Source organism: Xenopus laevis, chromosome 4L, assembly GCF_017654675.1.
Source record: "Xenopus laevis strain J_2021 chromosome 4L, Xenopus_laevis_v10.1, whole genome shotgun sequence".
Taxonomy (NCBI): Eukaryota; Metazoa; Chordata; class Amphibia; order Anura; family Pipidae; genus Xenopus; species Xenopus laevis.
In genome coordinates, this window is record NC_054377.1 from 108,522,761 (window position 1) to 108,544,735 (window position 21,975).

General features: G+C 37.7%; 1 protein-coding gene across 2 annotated transcripts in view; it reads right to left on the reverse strand.

Moving 5' to 3' along the window:
* Window positions 1-17,440, reverse strand: part of kif14.L (kinesin family member 14 L homeolog) — a 39,486-nt gene extending 22,046 nt beyond the window's left edge. The window contains exons 1-14 of one of the 2 annotated variants that reach the window (XM_018258671.2): window positions 17,281-17,440; window positions 15,786-16,911; window positions 15,415-15,669; window positions 15,076-15,163; window positions 11,654-11,752; window positions 8,825-8,877; window positions 7,836-7,866; window positions 6,796-6,903; window positions 5,891-6,007; window positions 4,591-4,709; window positions 3,854-4,026; window positions 1,985-2,132; window positions 1,134-1,197; window positions 36-220 (exon numbers count right to left, since the gene is read on the reverse strand). In XM_018258671.2, coding sequence (XP_018114160.1) covers window positions 36-220; window positions 1,134-1,197; window positions 1,985-2,132; window positions 3,854-4,026; window positions 4,591-4,709; window positions 5,891-6,007; window positions 6,796-6,903; window positions 7,836-7,866; window positions 8,825-8,877; window positions 11,654-11,752; window positions 15,076-15,163; window positions 15,415-15,669; window positions 15,786-16,840 — 2,495 coding nt within the window. In that variant the 5' untranslated portion in view covers window positions 16,841-16,911; window positions 17,281-17,440. The other variant, XM_041590606.1, reaches the window with a different exon arrangement.
* Window positions 17,441-21,975: the final 4,535 nt, after the last annotated feature.

Sequence of the window (21,975 nt, forward strand, 5' to 3'; positions counted from 1 at the left end):
CAGGCTAAGTAACTTGTATTGTTCTAATCACTTACCAGTGATTTTCTGCTATGAGAGCTCCTGAAAGTTGAATGTCATGGGATGAGCCAGCTTTGTATTTGCCCACTGTGGTCTGTCCTTGTTTTATCATGTACAGGAGCATCTCTGAGAGTTGAGGATCTTCATTTAGATTAACAAGATTTGGTAAACGATTGTCCATCTTGAATGTGATTCCTGCTTTCTGGAAAAAAAAACAGTAACAATATAAAATGTCATGGCTTAAAAAACCAATTAATCCCATGTTCATTCTTTATGCCAACCCAATTGTTTCCGAATAACTTGCTTACAGACTTTATCTATTATCTTAAGATTAAACAGGAGCAGTAACCATTCCTCAGATACAGAAGGAGTAAAAAGCAGGACAAATATAAAAATGAAAGATAGAAATTTATGTTGTGTCCCCTTTTCTACCATTCCGAGTTTTATACAATAAAGCCACAGCTCAGAAAACATTTGTCAGGATGTCATCTAGCAAAATAAAACATTTGTACACCTATGTTTGATAAATTCAAAGTTATACTCGGTGAAGCTGTATAAGAATGGAAGCATTTCCGATAATTTAGTCCACTGCAGAGTACATTTCAGTATTTTTTAATATGATATGATTAAATGGAAATTATATGAAATAAATCTACTTTTGCACAATACACTTCGACAATATTTTTTACTGATAATTTATAGGACAACAAAGTGTAAACCCTTTAGGGTAAATTATCCCTATCACTTTATACTTACCCCTCATCGCAGATTCAGGCATCGGCGTTCACAACAGCCATCTTCCGGGTCTTCGGTAACTTGAGTGGGAAACCGGCGCATGCGCAGTTGGAACAATTTACCGGTTTGCGACAACTGCGCATGCGACAAAATGGACGGAAATCTCCGAAAGAAGACCTGAAGATGGCTGCGGTGAACACCGATGACTGAATTTGCGCAGAGGAGTAAGTATTAAATTAGGGGCATTTCCCCGGGGGGCAGCTAAACTGGGGGGATGAAAGAGGGGGGTCGATGTGGGGGGTAGGGTTTTTTTCCAGTAAGGGTTGAATTTACTTTTAAATAGTAAAATATAAGTAAACTGTGCTAGATGCTCAATTTACCTGGAGTTCCTGCATTTCCACTTTTTTCCTCTGTTCTGCCTGTTCAAGTTTGTCCCGCCATGCCCTGAAGGATATAAATAAACCATATTTAAACCAAGGAAATACATTTTCCTTAAGAGATCATTTGATAGGTGCCGATTGTTCAGGTTAATATTTCATTGCTTCTCCATTCATCCTCCTTAACAAGCTTGAATAGAACATGGGATGAACTGTTGTGAACTATCACTAACTATGAACTATCGTTACATAGTTAATGATAAATAGTGCCTGATTAAAAAATCATTACTTTTAAAAATTATAGCACAGTGGATTTCTCATTCATGTCTGTGTTATAAAAAGCACAGCAGGATATGGATATTTGGACTTTTAGCCAATAATTACTTTGCCCCTTTCCAACGGATGGTTGGTGCTATTATTCTAAGCCAAATACTTGTATAACGTTCCTTAGAAGTGGGAGCAGATAGCTTTTATTTTGCTTTCATTTTTTGAGTAACTGCCCCACATCAACCAAAGGAGACAAAGAGACATAGGCTTCTTAGACAAGCAGTTGATAGTAGTTTGGGCAATCATAGTAAGGTAATAAACAAATAAAAATGATGGTGGGTCTATAGGAGAAACCGGAAATTACGGTTCTAAAACCAATTACTTTACTTTATCAAATACAAAACAACCTCATAAGAGTTTTAACATTGAATACTGAGAGTGAAAAATAAATTAAATTTTAAAAAAAAAATCTAGGCATGTTCTAGCAGGAAAACTTCCTCTAAAACATCCAATGTATCCATCTAATTATTCTTCTTTTTTGTACAAGACTTTAATAAACACATGAGCAAGCAACAGGCTTCACTTACCTCCTTAGTTCACACATTTCCCTCTCTTGCTGGCTCAGTTTAAGTTTTAATGATGTTACTTCGTGCTGGCATTGTCTGTATTTCTCAGAGTCTTTGTTTTTAGCAGAGCGTTGGGATGCCCTCATTTTCTCAATTTCTGATTTTAGTTCTAAACACCACAGAAAAAAGGAATATTAAATTCACTGGAGAATGAAGCAGTGAATGATCCCAAATGCATTCTGGTGGAGAAGCTGCTATCCTGTTGGATATGGAGGTCTTACTTTCTGATTGGCTTCAAAAGTCCCCCAGTACCATCACTATTTGCATCCTTCTTTTTTTTCTACGCACATCACCATCCTTCACTGTTATTATTCCCAGCTCTCTCGTCCTGTAATTTTCAGCACCAAAGTAGACAGTTGCTTGCATAGCAAATTATCTCTTTGTGTACTTGGCATTAGTCTAGTCACTACTGCACTAGTAATGTAAAATACACAAATTGCAGCTTGTTCCCTGGAAGTCCCTTATATAAATATTTTTTTCTGATCTTGTTATTGAAATGCAATAAAAGTTCACAGTAGTTGGATACTTGTTATCTATGACTTTTAATGTACACATCTGGTATACCTTTGTATAATTCATGGAATACTGAAAATGCTTTCTGTAAGATAAATGGAAGTATTTTGCAGCATATTCAGACTAGACATATTTCACTATATTTCTAAACAGGTTTGTTGCAAATAGACTATAAATGGTATATTATACATTGCATATTACCAAACTACAGCAATTATCTGGTTACGGTAGTTAATGCATTTTTCATTTTTTTTAAAAAGACTTGAAAAAAATAAATACATTTTATAACTAAATAAAAGAATAAAATAGACTGCAGCCCTGCTGTATATTACAGGACAGGATGGATATGGTGTGCAACCCATGTATCCCTATGGATCTCAAAAGGTGGTTAAAGTAGCAGTTTTTTCTTTTTACATTTAAAGTTTGTATCTGTTTATCCAGAACCTACAAATAAATTACTTAGCAACAACGTCATTTATATTAAAGGGGTTTTCGTTGTATAGTCTTGTAGAGAACCATGAAAGTCTTCTGAACTTCTTGTGCCCATTGTATTTGTGGAGGAAAACAGATACAAGTGGCTACTGCCCTAGCCTCTTGTGGTAATAAAGTGATTAATTATTTCGCTAATAATGAATGGGCACTATAGGTGCCATGCAAGCGTAGTATTATACTGAGATGCAAGTTGCCCTAGTAGGCATGGTAGTATTTTTGCATTGCTGGGCAATCCTGCGTTTCACGTATTACAATGCTTTTAGTTAACCAGAATGAAAGAAGCTCACAACAGCGGTTATTGGACTATTGAAGGATATTGACTTTAATGGACTATAGCAGTGCTTCTGTGGTACCTACAGCCTGAATTTTTCTGGCCTACGTGATGGAGGGTTGATAATGGGAGTCAGTGTTGACCACTCCCTGTTTGCAGCACAGCACTGTGTCCCTGGTTTGTTTCTATCAATTTCTGCCAATACATGGTAACAGTGAATAGAATGTTACTGAAACTTTAAACTAGAATTCCCATCAAACTTAGGCTGCAAGCTATTGTGGAGTCAGTGTTCAAAAAGTTACGCTGGCTATACATGCCAGAATCAGATTGTTGCTTGATTAGGCCACTCAGGTGGTGACCAGACAGCAGAGGGACACATCTATTGTATATGGTCCTTGAACAATGAGGATTTTTCAGCCAACTAAATTGAGCTTTTGACGAGCCCCAACCATATATCAGTAAACAATACTTGCACCTGAATGGCCTGATTTAAAGTATTCCTTTTCTTGATCTGATTAAATACATTAATATGTTATTCCAAATCACAGACTTACCTCTTATTATTTTAGCATTTATGTCTTCATTAACCTTGGCAACATTAATAATAAGACGAGCCTGTTTGGCATAGCGCAGAGTGCTTAATGTCTCCTCCACATTAGTGGCAGCAGGACTAATAGTAGCAATCATTGCTGTTTTGGAATTTCCTCCAAGACTCTCCTTCAGCAGCCTTGGTACAAAAGAAGATTTAAAAAAAGCTTATATAAAAATTTAAGCTGAGATGCAATTTGATTCGAATCTTTCCTTGTCTCAGTAAAACTATTTTTGTGAGACAGCAGTTCTTATTTATCATTCAACGTGTGTTGCTATCAGTTGTAATTACAATGTAATGTAATGCTGTAACAGAAACAGTATTATAAACAAAGTCATGAATCAGGTGACGTACCCAAAAATCTTAGTTATTTTGAAATAAAAAAAAAAAAATACATGACTTGAGGAAATGCCACAAGGGAGCTTTGTCATCAGTATGAAATCTCGGGTTATAAACCAACTGGAACTACCATCAATGAATTGAAATGGGTTCGTAGATCAGTAAAAAAAAAGTACAATCATAACAACAGACCCTGATGAATTTTTGCACAATTAAGTGATTTTACTGACATACCAGTGGTGATTTCAGTGTGGCACAGCAGAAGGGAATTATTAGGCATTTGTGTCATCACACTACTAAACATTATATGCACTAGATGTAGATGAAGATGCTTTCAGGACATTTTCATGTGTTACTACTTACCAGGTCAGGACAGATTCCCGATAAGGAATAAAAGTCTTTTTGCGTGTCTGTGAGTTTTCTGAAAGAGCAGAGATCACTTTTCCCAAAGTCAGCAGAGACTTATTGATGCTCACTCCCTCCTATAATTACAATACTGCTAATAAAATATTTTCTTGCTACATTGCAGACATATTCCATTCAGATAAGAACTATACATAAATATTACAAGCAGGTAAAGTGCAAAAATCCATGTTAAAAAAAGTGAAAACACATTGCACTATTTTCAAACAGCTCCACCTTTTATTGCTGTGTACAGAAACACTATGGGGCACATTTACTATTGGTCGAATATCGAGGGTTAATTAACCCTCGATATTTGACCCTCAAAGTAAAATCCTTCGACTTCGAATATCGAAGTCAAAGGACTTACCGCAAATGGTCGAATCGAACGATTCTAAGTATTTTAATCCATCGAACGATTTTCCTTCGATCAAAAAAAGCTTAGAAAGCTTATGGGGAAGGTAGATAGTCGAAGTTCTTTTTAAAGAGACAGTACTTCGACTATCGAATGGTCAAATAGTCAAACAATTTTTAGTTCGAATCATTCGATTCAAAGTCGTAGTCGAAGGTCGAAGTAGCCAAAACAAAACTTCGAAATTCAAAGTATTTTTCATTCTAATCCTTCACTCGAGCTTAGTAAATGTGCCCCTATGTTTTAGGAACAAAATCTGCTTGTCAATTTACAGAGATACAGTTATAGGGTGTCTCTCAGACTCCATTTTATCTAAATAATCCAAATTTGAAAAATGATTTCCTTTTTCTCTGTAATAAAAAACAGCACCTTGTACTAATGAATCCTTACTGGAATCAAAACCACCCTACAGGGTTTATTTAATGTTAATTTAATTTTACATTATTTTCTAATAGACTTAAGGTATGAAGATCCAAATTACGGAAACATTCATTATCTGGAAAATCCCAGGTCCCAAGCATTCTGGATACCTGTATTTACACTAACTCAGAGGATGAAAATGCTGAAATTTCAGGTGTCTACAAGTTCCAAGTGCAAAAACAGCTCTGATGGGTACATAATAATAAACATAAAAAATAATTTTAGGCACTTAATCAGTTGTTAAAATGACTTGGACCCAGAGAACCTGAACTTATAGCACCATGGCCCCAGCGATTTTTTTCATAACTGTACAATTAGTTAAAGGATTTCCAGCTTTTTTATATTTGAATATTCAGTAATATAATTATCACGAGAATATGAGGGGGGGAAAAAAGTAATCGACAAAACATTTTAAAGATGCCAAACAACCTTTAGTCTCTCTCCACTGGTCTGTGCTGTTGAGCATCTCTCACTCCCAGCCAAGTCCACAAGGTTTATCCGGCTTGTTCTTCGATGATCATGCTCCTGTCCATCCACATACTCTGTCTGTAGAGAAGAGGGTATTTTAACAAATGGTTTTAAACTTTGGCAAGTTAGTTTCCTTCAAAAACGTCTCTTTCAAAAACTGTATCCCCCCCAAAAACTGTTACACTTCTTTCTACTCGACATATGATAGTAACCCTTCCTCTTTAATTTTTCCGCATGTAAATTAGTAAGTGTTTGTGATAAATTGTGTCTTAGTTAGTCCCTGCATTTTGTACTAATTTCTTTCTCCTTGTGCTTCTGTGTTTAATGGTAAGATTGCCATGTGATATATTAAGGCCACCTCCTCCTGTCTCGGGTTATCCACCAGCATCTCTAATTCACTATCAAAAAAAATCAAGTATTGCATTGAAAAAAAAAACAAGAACAACAATAACTTTAGATCTTTAGAAGAGCAAAAGAGTGGTGGTAACAGGGACTACCAGAAAAAGCTCTCTATACTTAAAATGTGCCTGTTTGTTTTCCTTCACATATTAAATCACAAGCAAGGCATTCTTATGAATAGGCTGTATTTTACTTTATAGTATGTGCATTCTTTACCATGATTTTGATAATATATTAACATAGAAAAGCATGCCTTGCAAAAGGTTTACAGTATTTAAATGCAGTACATTGTGAACTCTAAAGAAAACAGAGTATATGGGCAATAAATAATTGAAATGTGAAAAATAAAAAAGATTAAAAAAAAATTGAAGCAATTAAAGGAGAGACTCAGCTTATGGCAGGAAAAAACGGCTTGTTGCAACGAATAAGTAGAAAAAGCCATTTGTTGCCATCACTATATTATGTACCTTGGTCTGGGTCATGACAAGAGTGAATACAGAATGAGATCTGGAGCTTTTATCATTCATTCCTGTAGCAGCTGTCGCTCTTTGCTTGTTTCCCAACTCCAACCAGCTCTATGGAATACAAGAGTAGTTACTTGTCTTCAGCAAAGAAAACAGATAAAAGTGACAAACGGTAAATAAAGACTTATGCTGAGATCACACTACACACAGAAAAGAGCACTATAAGATTGTGAACATTAGCAATGTGTCAACATGAAGTCATAGCTAAAACACTACAATTATTTCAGTTGGATGTAACACTGGCATCAGTCTCTGGAAAAGATACCGAAAATAAAGGGCTCATCAGCAAGATGTGGCATAAGCTGCATATGACTTCTTTGCACTGATCTATATAACCTGCCCCCAGTAAGGGACTGAAAACAGAACAGCCAAAATACATACATGTTCCACGTAAACATCAGAATATATGCATTGTCTCTATTAGCCTCTTCTTATCATTATAGCTTGAACTTTAAATTTCCCTATTTTATTCATATAAAGGAAAGTTTAAGAGACAAATATAAAATGAGAAATATTTCACTCTTGCTTTGTTTTGCTTAGCCTCTATAAATTCATTTATGAAACTAAAGGCAGTTTCAGGCACTGCAGACGACTAGTACAAACCAGTCTAAAACAACTGAAGGGGGCAACCACATAATAAATGTGGTAATAATTCACTTGTATGATGCCTTTAAGCATTTATAGTATTTCACTATTAAAACATGCATCAAAGGTGTATACCGTGTTTAGCAAAATGCTTAAAACTGCAACAGAAAACCCTTGAAAAGAAGCATGACCTAATGCTCATATTTACTTGCATTGCACTATTATTGGTGCATTTACAACACATTCAATAAGGAGAAGGCATCCCAAAGGCATGTATCTTGTATCTGTGTGTATATAAGCTCAAACATTCAAAACATGATTCTGAACTTTGATAATTATGTCCTACAGAGAAAAAACAAGTTACAACAACACTGGGGACCAATAATCCCACTACTCACCTGTATATCTTGAAAGGAAGACACAACATTCCTGAAAACAAATAAGAAAATGTAAATTACATTTACAAATAACTTAAAACCACTTAATTTTAATTAAGGTATAGTAGAAAGTTAATTTTTATTAAAAAATGGTTTATGTGTGGACACCCCCTTTAAAGGGATTGTTCACCTTTGAGTTGACTTTTAGTACATGGACTCATTATATAAAAGAAGTAGTCAAAAAGTAAGCATTTTATTTAAGAGGGACATATTTCAGCACTTTCTTATTCAAGACTAGTCTGCAAATACGTGAAAAATGTTCCATTTATCAACAATGGTAAAGGAATGCTGTCATCACATCAGAAGTTTTTCTCTAATTCTGCTGTGCTTTTCAAACAAACTAGTGCTGTGTTATTTTCAGTCACATCCTAATTTAGAGTTTAAGATTTTAAATCATTTTCACTGAATACGTTCTGTTCTGCTCAGTTCTAACTAAAAATGATCCTCAGATTGTATTTTTAATTTCTGCCACAAAACAAGACTAGGCCATAGAAACTGACATAAGAACCATAAAATCCATTAAAGAACTAAAAGTAATCTTAATTCTGATTAATAATAATCTGTTTTACTGCAACTGTAGAATCAGTAGTTGTGTGGTTTCCACACAAAACCTGTTTTTTTTTTTTTGTATCTTGAAAAAAATTGTTATTCTAAGCAACCTTCCAATAATACAATGGTTTTGAGATTGTGTGTAAATGCAATTGCTATTGAAACTGTATTGCTTATTGCTCTCTGGTTCTTCATCCTGAAACTATGTAGTAAAAGTCAGTACTCCATCAGAACTCTTAATATGCTGGATTCTGCTACATTGTTTCAAGAATGCAGAAAGAAGAAAGAGTATAGTGAAAGTTGCTTTTTTTTATTATCCAAAAGATTCTGTGATTGTAGGCAGACATTAACCTTCATAAAACCAAGAAAATATCATATAATAAACAGTGTATTAAACTTACATAGAAAGGTCTTCAACATATGGCCCTGACACAGGATGCTCCCTCACTTTAAGCTGCGAAAAATAAAACAAATAACTATAGGGTTACATATATTTTGCTAAACCCCTTTGGAAATGGCATTGCTGGTCTAGACAACAATAAAGTCAGTTGTCTCACAATTCTTATCGCTCCCTTTAAGATGATAATACCTTACTTTCATAGTCTCGTAAGGGCTAGGGCCAGACGGGGCTCAAATCAGACTGCTGAAATCTGCCCCCAACCACTAACAGAATCGCCTTCTCTCGTCGCGTCTGGAAGCCTTGTGTTGGCCCCGGAGCGAACACACTAGGCGGATTTCAGCTGAAAAATGCAAGACTTGCGTTTCATCCCCAAAATCCGTTGAGTGCGTTCGCGCCAGAGCTTACACAAGGCTTCCAGACGTGAATGTTGAAGAGTATAGAAGAGGATTCTGCTAGCAGTGAGGGGCCTGTCTGGCTTTAGACTAAGGCAAACGTGTTTTATATTTTGTATTACTATTACATAGATGTAACATATTTTTGCTTTAACACATTCTAAATCCCCTGTGATTAGCTGAATTTAACTAGAGATAACAATTACTTTGTAAAAGCATCCCTTCCTTCTCCACTGATACAGCTGCTTTTCACACTGAGCCATCTGCAAACATAATTAGGGCAATGGCAAAGTGGGCGCAAGAATTTATGTTAGAAACATAGTATCTTCAGTTTCTATATTTGCATAGTTTAACTCAAATAACAAAACATTATTTCTTTCATTATTAAAATACTGTAGGTAAAATGCATGTTCACCACAAGTCCTATTTATTAAGCTCATGTTAAAAATGGATATAATGGAAACATACAAATGCTTACTGTCTATGTGCAGAGCACTCCTTATGAGCTATCTGGCAGAACAAACTCTGGTGTGATCTACCTAAAAAAAACTAGACTGACCAATGAGCACATAAAGTTAGATCCATAAATATTTAGACAGAGACAACTTTTTTCAAATTTTGGTTCTGTACATTACCACAACGAATTTTAAATGAAACAACTCATGTGCAGTTGAACTGCAGACTTTCAGCTTTATTTCAGTGGGTTAAACAAAAACATTACATAAAAATATGAGGAACTAAAGCATTTTTTAACACAATTACTTCATTTCAGGGGCTCAAAAGTAATTGGACAATTGACTCAAAGGCTATTTCATGGGCAGGTGTGGGCAATTCTTCATTATCTCATTATCAATGAAGAAGATAAAAGCCCTGGAGTTGATTTGAGGGGGGGGGGTGCTTGTATGTGGAAGATTTTGCTGTGAACAGACAACATGCGGTCAAAGGAGCTCTCCATGCAGGTAAAACAAGCCATCCTTAAGCTGCAAAAACAGAAAAAAAACATCACTCATAAGCATCAAGAATAGAAAGGCAAGATTGGACTTTGCTATAAAAACATCTAAAAAAGCCAGCACAGTTCTGGAACATTCCTTGGACAGATGAAACCAAGATCAACCTCTGCCAGAATGATGGCAAGAAAAAAAGTTTGGAGAAGGCGTGGAACAGCTCATGATCCAAAGCATACCACATCATCTGTAAAACATGGTGGAGGCAGTGTGATGGCTTGGGCATGCATGGCTGCAGGCCTGGGAGTCAAAATAGGCCCTGCCATTCCAAGTACACAGAGGCCCAAACAGCCCCTACCAGCCCACTATACGGTAACCTTCTATGGAACGATACAGCAGCCCCTCTGGCATTTGCCAGAACCCACAGATTGCCAGTCAGGGCGTGCATGGCTGCCAGTGGCACTGAGACACTAGTATTTATCCATTATGTGACACAGGACAGAAGCAGCCGAATCAATTCTGAGGTGTTCAGAGACACTGTCTGCTCAAATCCAGCTAAATGCAGTCAAATTGATTGGGAGGCGTTTCATAATACAGATGTACAATAAGCCAAAACATACAGCCAAAGCAACCCAGGAGTTTATTAAAGCAAATAAGTCGAATATTCTTGAATGGCCAAGTCAGTCACCTGATCTGAACCCAATTGAGCAGCATTTCACTTGTTGAAGACTAAACTTCGGAAAGAAAGGCCCACAAGCAAACAGCAACTGAAAGCATTAAAAAGGAGGAAACCCAGAATCTGGTGATGTCCATGAGTTCAAGACTTCAGGCTGTCATTGCCACCAAAGGGTTTTCAACCAAGTATTAGAAATGAACATTTTCTTTTCAGTTTTTTAATTTGTCCAATTACTTTTAAGCCCCTTAAATGAAGTGATTGTGTTAAAAAAAGGCTTTAGTTCCTCACATTTTAATCTTTTTGTTCAACCCACTAAATTAAAGCTGAAAGGTTGCAGTTCAACTAAATCTGAGTTGTTTCATTTAAAACTCATGTGGTAATGTACAGAAGCAAAATTAGAAAAAAGTTGTCTCTGTCTAAATATTTATGGACCTAACTGTATATGCGGTCACTGTCCAACCAAGAACTTCACAGGCCTGCACTTACATGTAATGATCACTAAGCAAACTTCATAATATTTGACTTAATTTGAAATTGGTGTATTCATTGGCCTGATAACAAGAAATAGCTCGTATAGTGATTTGGCACCAGTGACTTTTAGAAGAAAGTATGGCAAGTGCCCGTCGAGTTAATGCCACTTGAAAACAACTGCCTGACAACGATTGCACTATTGGTTTCAAGCAACTGCTACAGCAGCTAATATGGAAAAGTTAGGGTGATTTTGTGCTGCCCCTATCAGCCTATGTGTCAATGACCTAATACACTGTGGAACATTTGGAGACACCATTACAAAATGTTCTCAGAAAGAAAATGCTCACCGGTTGCTTCTTCTGTCCATTCTCTGCTTTGAAGATCAGCAAATCATGTATTTTTTCATTGTACACCTCAAAGTAACTCATTTCCAGATGGAAGGAGAGCTACAAAATGAAAGCACATAACATGGTTGGAGACTAAAGTAACTGAGCTCTTTTATGCAGCTACGTGCAATGATATACACAGACTGAAAAAGTCAATGTAAATTAACTAGTGGTATGCATGGAAAATATTCCAAAATTGTGGTTAATCCCTTGAAATACAGCCAACAGAGCTACCATTTGAGTAGCTCAAAAAACATACATTTAAAGGAACAGTAACATCATTTTTTTTTATTAAAAAAATAAAAATTACAGCGTGTATATAATACCCATGTCCCAATAGATATTACCCATTCACCCTCCTTGTACCAGAAAAGTCCCCAGAAAATACTCCCCTCCATTGTCTGAACTGATTTTGAAAAACGGCGATATGGCGATCAATGGAAGGCGAACAATACGTACAAGCGCGCTCCCGACAGTGCTCCTTCAGCCAGGACTTCCGTCATGAAAGTAAAACCGGAAGTCAGAAGAGTTTCTGACAGGGCATGCATCCTACGACGCATAAAGTTCTCCCTCTTCTTGCCGGCTTTTTTCTTTTGTATGTGGGCAGTGAGAGGAACAAGGAGGGATGGGGGGAGTGTACGGCAGCATCAATGGAGAAGGCTGGGGAGAGGGACAGCAGTGACAGGACACGGAGCGGAGACAGGGGGAGTGAACGGCTGCATGAAAGCACTGTGAGAAACGGCAGTGACAGGACACGGAGGGGAGGGGGGGTGAGCCGAACTGCTGCATGAATGGAGAAGACTAGGGTGAGAGGAACGCGGAGGGGAGGTGGGGGAGTGAATGGCTGCACAGACGTATGGCAGTGAGAGGACATGGAGTGAGGGGGAGTGTATTGAACTGCTGCAGCGCTGGGAATTGGGCTGATTTCTTGGGTTGGGGAATCTAATAATAAAATGCATTCAGCCAGCGCTCCTATAGCCTAAGCAGTTATCCTATCGGTTAGGTGATGTCACTTCCGGAAGTGACATCATGAACCCGGAAGTTCAGACCCGAAAACAAGGAAAAGAAGCACGGCAGCGCGCACGTAGTGTAGAAGAAGGTTGCTGGTGGGGCAAGATGGCGAGGACCCTTGGACTCCATCCAGAAGCTGCGGTTTTGATTTTCTCGGATTCCTTACAAGACTACATGGATTCAGCAGCGTATTAGAAGTTACTTAGCTAAGTACATTATTTTTGTCTGAGTTTGTAAAAAAGTGTTACTGGTCCTTTAAGGGTGGTCAAAAGTGTTGTATTTATTGTTTACATAACAGTGTTCAACTGCCTCAAAGCCTGCCTCCACTATTAAGCCCATTACACACAAAAAAAATTTAAAGATGGTGCGCTGTATTAGCAGAAATGCAGTCCTATAGGCTTCTGTGAAGATTGTTCTATGATTATGGGTGAGGTATGGCAGAGGTTTGATTTAATTTTAGTTATGGGACCTGTTATCCAGAATGACCAGGACTTGGGGTTTTTCTGCACAAGGTGTATTTCCTAATGTGAATCTCCATATCTTAAGTCTACTAAAAACATTAATCAAAGGGGTTGTTCACCTTCGAAAACCTAGTTGTTTTCAGATTAATTATCTATTTTCTATGTGCGACTGTTTTTCTAATATTCAAATGTTAAGTGTTATGTTTCACCTTCTAAAGCAGATCTGGGGGGGGGGTCGCTGACACAGTAAACTGTTCTAAATTGATACATTTAGTTGAGAAATTTCTTATCTTTGTCCCAGCTGAGCAGAGGCAGCTGTTATAATTGATACAACAGTTGCTAATACTCCAGAGATGCTGCTGAGAAATGTATCAACTAAATGTTGCAAAATTATAACCGTTCAGAGTCTGCACCTGAATTACTGAGCTGCCAGACTCAAACACCAGAGACAGGAACCTTAAACTTTAATTTTGAAAAAACAGTAAAAAATAAATAATGAAAAGTAATTGAAAAAAAGTCTATTTCTGGGGAAAAATCTGAAAACAACTGAACTGAAAAAGTGTTTGGAAGGTGAACAACCCCTTTAAACCCAATAGGCTTGTTTTGCTTCAAATAAAGATCAATAATATCTTAGTTAGGATCAGGTACAATGTACTGTTTTATAATTACAGAGAAAAGGGAAATAATTTAAAAAAATTAAATTATTTGATTAAAAGTGAGTCTATGGGAGATGGGCTTCCCATAATTTGAAGCTCTGAGGATAATGGGTTTCTGAATAATAGAACCCATAACTGTATTATTTTCCTCAATTAATATAGTGCTAACATGTATTGTACTGATTTAAAAAGACAGTTCATCATTCACATCAGTCTCTGACACAGAAGAATTTACGATCAAATACATACAGAGGTGTTTTAGCCATGAGGCAAGGTAAGAACCTTGCCTCTGGTGACAATTTAACAAAAAAGTTGCAAAAAGCTGTCTCGGACATCTTAAAAGGGGTTGTTCATTTTTAAATTAACTTTTAGTATCATGTAGAGAATTTTTTTTATTATTTGTAGTTTTTTTTCATTATTTCATTTTTTATTCAGCATTTCTCACGTTTGCAACTTCAGCAGTCTGGTTGCTAGGGTCCAAATGACCCTAGCAACCACACATTGATTTGAATAAGTGACTGGAACATGAATAAGAGACTGGAATATGAAAGATGAGTAATAAAAAGTAGCAATAACAATACATGTGTAACCTTACAAAGCATTTCATCTTAGATGGGGTCATTGAACCCCATTTAAAAGCTGGGAAGGGTAGGAAGAAGGAGGCAAATAATTAGAAAACTGTAGAAGATAAATAATGAAGAGAAATTGAAAAGCTGCTTAGAATTGGCAATTCTATAACACACTAAAAGTTAACTTAAAGGAGAACCACGCCTTTAAGTGCAGAATTTCCCCTTTTTGCAAATGGCACTTCAGCAGAAATTCAAGCGCAGAGAGTGCAATTTCCCTATCTGCAGTAATTCAGCCTTCCCCTCCAGCTACTCCAAAACAAAAGTGGAAAAAGTGTGGATGGGGAGAGATGGCATCAGGCTGCTGCCCCTGAGATTACCCTCCAGACAATGTAAACAAAGATAGGTCAGTTTTTTATCACAATCCAATTAGCCTGCCTGCAAAAAAGGCACTGGAAGAAAATGTAAACACCTCGAAGAAAGTGTTATGATGAAAGTTTAAAATTGAAGTATACTCATTCATTGGCTAAGGCACTCACTTTTGCAGTTTCAGAACTACTGGTTCTCTACCGTTTGGGTCAACAGAGATTTAATCTGCTGAAGCCAGCAATATGAAAACAGGTTAAACAGAGAGACAACAGGTAAGGAAGGAGAGCAGCAGCAAGTATTGAACTATATTGGAACTATACCTTTTGTTGCATTGTTGCCTGAATCCTGGAGAAAAGATCTGAACAGAACCTTGGAATTATTCCTGGTTCTCCATCAAAACCCATCATACTGGAAACAAAGACAACATAGTTTAATATAAACGTGCAGAATACATACATAGAATATGTATCTATTGAGGGGCTGTGTCCTAAGCTTCAGCATATGTTAAATTTAATTTGGGTAAATGTTTGTGATAGGAAGTTGGATGGGCATGACTATTATTTAATATCGTAAAAGCTATTATTTGGCTGCTGTCAATTACTGTATTTGTGCAAACTTGTATCATGTTGTTACACCCAAGTATGCTACACTATACTTACGTATATGATTTTCCTGAGCCTGTTTGGCCATAAGCAAACAGGCAGGTGTTGTAACCCAAGAGAGACCACTCTAATAAAGGGACAGCCAGCTTCTCATACATTAAACCCTGGCCCACAAAACCAGGATGAGATTTTTCGAAGGACCAAAAAGAGAAGTCATAACAAAAGCTGTAGTTCTGCTTGGAGTCTGGGTGCTGAACAGTAGTTTCTTGGCCATTCATAAACACCACTTGAACCGTCTTCTCATTTACTTCTCTAGAAAGAAGAGTCATTAAAAAGTGTTATCTTTTACATGCAAGTTTACTGACAAAAATAAATACAAAATGTCAGTGCATTTCAGCATCAATTTAAAAAAAACAAAAAAAACGTACCTTTTACTAAAAGGTCTGACTCTAACAGCAACTGTAACGGCACTGTTCTCTGCCTTTAAGGGTTCGTCTCCTAGGTTGAAGTTTATGACAGCAGTCTCATCTTTCAGCTGACTTTCATCATAGGATAAGCACACCTCTGCTGACTTCTCAGTGCGCCCTGAATATAAAGAACCTGCAGTACTTGAGTTTTTCATTTGGGAAGCTGGCAGAGTGCCAACTATACGTTTAGGTGTGACCTGTGGACTCCTAGTATTGCGTAATGAAGAAGACCTGGACAAATTGGAGGCACCAAGCTGTGGCATCCTCTGCTGATCAAGACAATTCTTTTTTGTTACAGGAGTCTTCTTTTCTTGCCCTGATTTGCCCAAACTGCTTCCTTTATCATTTGCTTTTATACCTATAGATCCAACCATAGGCTGTGCCTTATGCGTCTCCTTTGATCTCCACTTCTCCTGAGTATTCAGAGCTTCTGCACTGCTTAATTCAGATTTTTGATAAGAAATTTTGTCACGAACACCATCAAAAACATTGTTCTCCATTTCAGTATGTATATCTTTGCTTGATGTAAACTTTGAAGGTCCGGCTAGAAGGCCAGGTGTTGAATTCAGATTTTCTGTTGGATGGCAGTGCTGTAGTTCTTCCTCTGTGATTCTGTCTGGCCGAGCATTTTCAGCTGAACCAGTTCTCAGTCGCCTCTGTAAAGTCAGACGTCTGTCAGTATTATCCTGTATATTATTTGCCTCTGGACCTTTCTCCATATGAGAAGATCCTTTACTGCTCATTTCTCTTCTCTGAAGCACAAATTTAGATTCAGGCCTTGATGTTTTCAAAGAGGACTCCAAATTTTTACATGCAGATATTACATACGTTGTGTTTACATCTTTAGTCTTATTAGAGGCTAGTAATTTTATCTGCTTTTCCCTGATACCATCTGCAAAAGGTCCCCTCTTGACAGGGCTCCCAAAAATATTATTTACAGCATTTGGTTTAGAATGGGTCCTTTTCTGAGCAGACAGAACCCCATCGGGTCTGGTTGATGTTCTTTCAGAAGACATTTTAAGGCAAGTTCTAAACCATGAGGTGATGAAACGGTGGAAAATGACATACACTTGAAAGGAGTCCGTTCCTTTGGGAAGAAAAAAAAATTACGGATTACTTTTTTATTTTCATGAATATTACAATTCATTTTTTTTTTTAATAAGACATATACTCTTTCTACCACTGTTTTTCCTTTTAAAAGTGATGTAAAGCAATAGAATCTGCATAGAGTTCCTTATTTATCTGCGCATTTGTGTTCATTTTTAATAATTTCAGCCGACATACTGATTTCTTTAATAGGTATAGCCAAGCCTTATTCAATAAACTCTAAGGGGGTGTCACGTTAAGTTTTTGGATTGTGAGTCGTTCCTACTGCAAGAGTGCCTCCATATTCTTTCATACTACCCTGCAACACCCCTATTCCTAACACACCCAAAACCCCCGGATCGCTACTTACAGCTCCCGCAAAGCTGTTAACTGCATCTTCCCGTCTTTCAAAATATCCCGCCAGAAGTCTCATCACGCGAGACTGGCGTCACAACTACACGTCACCGCAATGACGCATCACGTATCCGCCTTGTAGGCGTGGCGAGTTGGCAACATTCAGCGTTACACAGTCGGAAAGTGCTAATAAGTCGCGTTAGCTCCCCTCCAAATGTGTTTTATTTCTGCTTGCAGCTTCTACTTCTGTTAGAGAATACAAATAAAGTAACACTTTTGAGTTGGTGTTTCGCCATGCATCTCAGCTGCTCCCGATTTCATTTATATTTTGGGGCAGGTTTTATCAAAGATGGAGGTGATTTTTCGAATGAAAAAAATTAGAATTTCGAGCAATTTTTTTTTTGTGTACTTTGACTAGGGAAAAGTCCAAATTCGATTCGGATTTTAAAAAAAAAATCTGAATATTGACATTTCTCATGTACTGTCTCTTTAAAAATTCGACTTTGACCATTCGCCATGTAAAACCTGCCAAATTGCTGTTTTAGCCTATGGGGGACCTCCTATGACCTATTTGGAGTCAATTGGTGGACTTTGAAAAATCAAAGTTTTTTGGGGGGAAAAACTCCTAGTATTGCGTAATGAAGAAGACCTGGACAAATTGGAGGCACCAAGCTGTGGCATCCTCTGCTGATCAAGACAATTCTTTTTTGTTACAGGAGTCTTCTTTTCTTGCCCTGATTTGCCCAAACTGCTTCCTTTATCATTTGCTTTTATACCTATAGATCCAACCATAGGCTGCGCCTTATGTGTCTCCTTTGATCTCCACTTCTCCTGAGTATTCAGAACTTCTGCACTGCTTAATTCAGATTTTGGATAAGACATTTTGTCACGGACACCATCAAAAACCTTGTTCTCCATTTCAGTATGTATATCTTTGCTTGGGAAAAGTCCAAATTCGATTTGAATTTTAAAAAAAATTTGAATATTGACATTTCTCATGTATTGTCTCTTTAAAAATTCGACTTTGACCATTCGCCATGTAAAACCTGCCAAATTGCTGTTTTAGCCTATGGGGGACCTCCTATGACCTATTTGGAGTCAATTGGTGGACTTTGAAAAATCAAAGTTTTTTGGGGGGAAAAACTTTGAATTGAATTTGATTCCATTCGTACAATTCGAATTCGGATCTATTCAACACAAAAAAAACTTTGACTTAATTTCGGTTGGTCTTTTTGAATTTGAATTTTGATGTTTTTTCGATTCGAAATTCAACCCTTGATAAATATGCCCCTTTGTGTTCTGAGTTCCCACTTGTGCTCGAGAACTAAAATCCTTTTCGTGGTCGACAACAGTACTTTGCTATCAGAGCCTTTTCTCTCAATTTCACCAATAAAGAGAGGTTTTGTGCAAACTAGGGGTTTTTAGTTTTTGGTTGGTTTATTCCTCATATCAGTTATGTGAAGACACACTCACATATACATTATGAAGACATAAACACTAATGTCGAAATTTGACTCTTGATAATATGCCCCCATGGGGGCAGATTTATCAAAGATCGAGGTGAATTTGCGAATGAAAAAAATTTGAATTTCGAGCTATTTTTTGTGTACTTTGACTAGGGAATCATCCAAATGCGATTCGACTTTGAAAAATATTTGAATATCGAAATTTATCATGTACTGTCTCTTTAAAAATTTGACCTCGACCATTCGCCATCTAAAACCTGCCGAATTGCTGTTTTAGCCTATGGGGGACCTCCTAGAACCAATTTGGAGTCAATTGGTGGACTTTGAAAAAACTTCGAATTGAATCCGATGTTACTTCGATTCGTACGATTCTAATTGGAATGAAAACCTCCTATTCACACGGAAAAAAAACTTTGATTTTGTTTTTTTAATGAATTTCGGTTGGTCTTTTTTTATTCTAATTTCGAAGTTTTTTTTTGTATTTGAAATTCGACCCTTGATAAATCTGCCCCTTAAACTCTATCCTTATATGTCTTAAGTGATGAGCGAATCTGACCTGTTTCTCAAAATGGCAATAAAAAATTGCCAAAGTCAATGGGCATATTCTCAAGTGATAATTTTCAACCGTGCAATTTCTTTACTATACATTAGAGTCTATGGACAACATATTGCACTCATCCCTATTAATCACAGGTAACTGTTGGGGCCAGATTTACATAGTGGGCACCCCAAGGCCAGCTGCTGTTCGTCGCCCCTGTCCCCCCTTTTATTCACACAAACATTCATTATTGGGACCAATAGCAATGGGGATTGCTATTGTATCTCCAGCACAACCCCAGTGTTTCTGAACCAATGTGAATGTGGTCAAGCAACATGCCGCCCCCTAAAATCCTGCCTCCCTAGGTTCAGGTAGGGTTGCCACCTGGCCAGTATTTTACGGGCCTGGCTGGTAAAAATTATGCTTCATACCAATGTTATTAATAGGAAAAAACTGCCAAAAATATAGAAGGCCCAGGGGTAGGCAACCCACGGCTCCAGAGCCTCATGCGGCTCTTCATCCTGCTTGCTGTGGCTCAGTCACGGGCTTTGCCTGTCACATCGTCTATAGAGCCCTCGCACCTGCTGGCAGCTTCTTGAGTGTGCTACCGTGATCAGCTAACTGTTAGCTTACCGCTGTCGCACACTCAAGAAGGCCTGTATAGACATCCCAGGCAAGACCGTGCCGCAGCAAGATGATTCATTATGGTCCTTACCGCGGTCGCACACTCAAAACAAGAGAGAAGCCTCCAGAGTCCAGCTGCAGCAGGTGCGAGGGCCATAGACGTGGATGTGACGCATATTTTAATGATGTCTATAGCCCTTGCCTTTAAACAGATGAGAACATTAGTATTTAATAGGGCTATTCAGTGTTTAGTTTATTTCAAAGTAAGCCTACACATGCACACTGCATATTTGTTTGTTGCATTCTGTTGTTGTAACAGTTAAAATTAAAAAAACTTTTAAAAGTTTATAAACTGTGTTATGTTTTACGGCTCCAGACTATTTTTCTTCAGTGGAAGAGGGGGCAAAATGGCTCTTTTGATAGTAAAGGTTGCTGACCCCTGGGAAGGCCGGTATTTTTTCCAGAAAATGTGGTAACCCTAAGGGCAAGGCCAGACGTGGCGTTTCTGCGGCATTTTTACGTTGCATTTTTAAAAAATGGTGTAAATACGCCACTGAAACCACATGCGACCGTCAACATGCGTTTTTCAGCACGTAGGGTTCTTTTCCCAACATGCACTTCTCATTGTTTTCATTGTTCTCATTGAGAATTTGGACGCCATATTTAAAATACGCTGCGTATTTACGCAAAATATGGTTTCAAGCGTGCAGATCCCATAGAGTCTATTGATTTGGTAGTTTGACGTATTGGCGTTTCTGCTAAAAAAACGCCAATACTGGTGTCCTGTGGCGGATTTCAGCTTGCAAGCGCCCTGTGTGAATTGCCATAGTGCGTTTTCCATTAATTTCAGTGGTAGTGCAGTTTATGCGTATTTACTATTTACTGTTCTTTTTTAAAAACGCAACTGAAAAACGCCACGCCTGGCCTTGCCCTAAATCCGGCTTGGTAACTGTCTATCTGGAAAAGTTGGTTTGTGGAGGTAGAGTGACATTTCTGAGAAGCGGTTCAACTGGTGCTTTTCATTATACTTGGGGGCATATTTATCAAGGATGGAAATTCGAATTGAAAAAACTTCGAAATTCGAATTCAAAAAGACCAAGCGAAATGAAGTCAAAGTTTTTTTTGGGTCGAATATGTCCGTTTTCGATCGAATAGGTCCTGGAGAAGGAAGTATATATTAGTCCAGTATAATATATAATAATAATAATATATATATAAAGTGTGACGAGGAACAACCTGAATAAATCTAAAGTAAAATATGACTATGAAGATTTTCATTCATCCAGGTCATGGTATATTTAGTATAGGTAAATCTTAAACAACTGGACTTGCTGAGTATTCAATGATTACTCAGCAAGTCCAGTTGTTTTAGATTTACCTATACTAGATATCTAAAGTAAATTATTTTTACTGTAAGTACTCACTACACAACCCTTTTTTTTTTTATTTCTGTAATCTCTTTTTTACAGACCTCTAATTTAGGATTGCCACTTATCCTGTTTTGGACCAGACAATCTAGTTGTGGCAGATGCTGTCTGGTTGTGTAAAATCTAGTATACCCGCAAACATTCAGGTTTTGGGCAGTAAGTCCCTGATTCCCTGACAGTGTGGGTGGTCTATGGGTGCGAAACAATTCTGCTATAGATTACAGCACTGGTTTGGGTGAAAACTACTACTGCCACCAACATCCTATACACATGGCTTCAACTCCTTATCTGGGTGTGCAATACCCAACGCTGTATCACTACTGTATGTGTGCTCTAATAAAGCCAACTTGATATTAATGTGACTCCTCTGCATTGATCAGTGCTTACAAGCGAGGGTGAGATGGTGTAGCTGTAACGGGAGGGAAGTAGCCGGGTTGTCACTAGAGCATCGATCAGGAGGAGACACGCTGCTGGGTGAGCTCTGCCATTACCACACTACAGTTTGTCGGATCAGGTGCTACTGTGTCTGTTTGCAGGTTCTCCCATGACCCCACTCCATGCAACTGTCGAATGTTTTATTTTCCCTTCAGACAGATTTCATATAAATATAGACAAAAGGTCCTCTGCACTCAACCCATTATCAATAATGGCTTGGA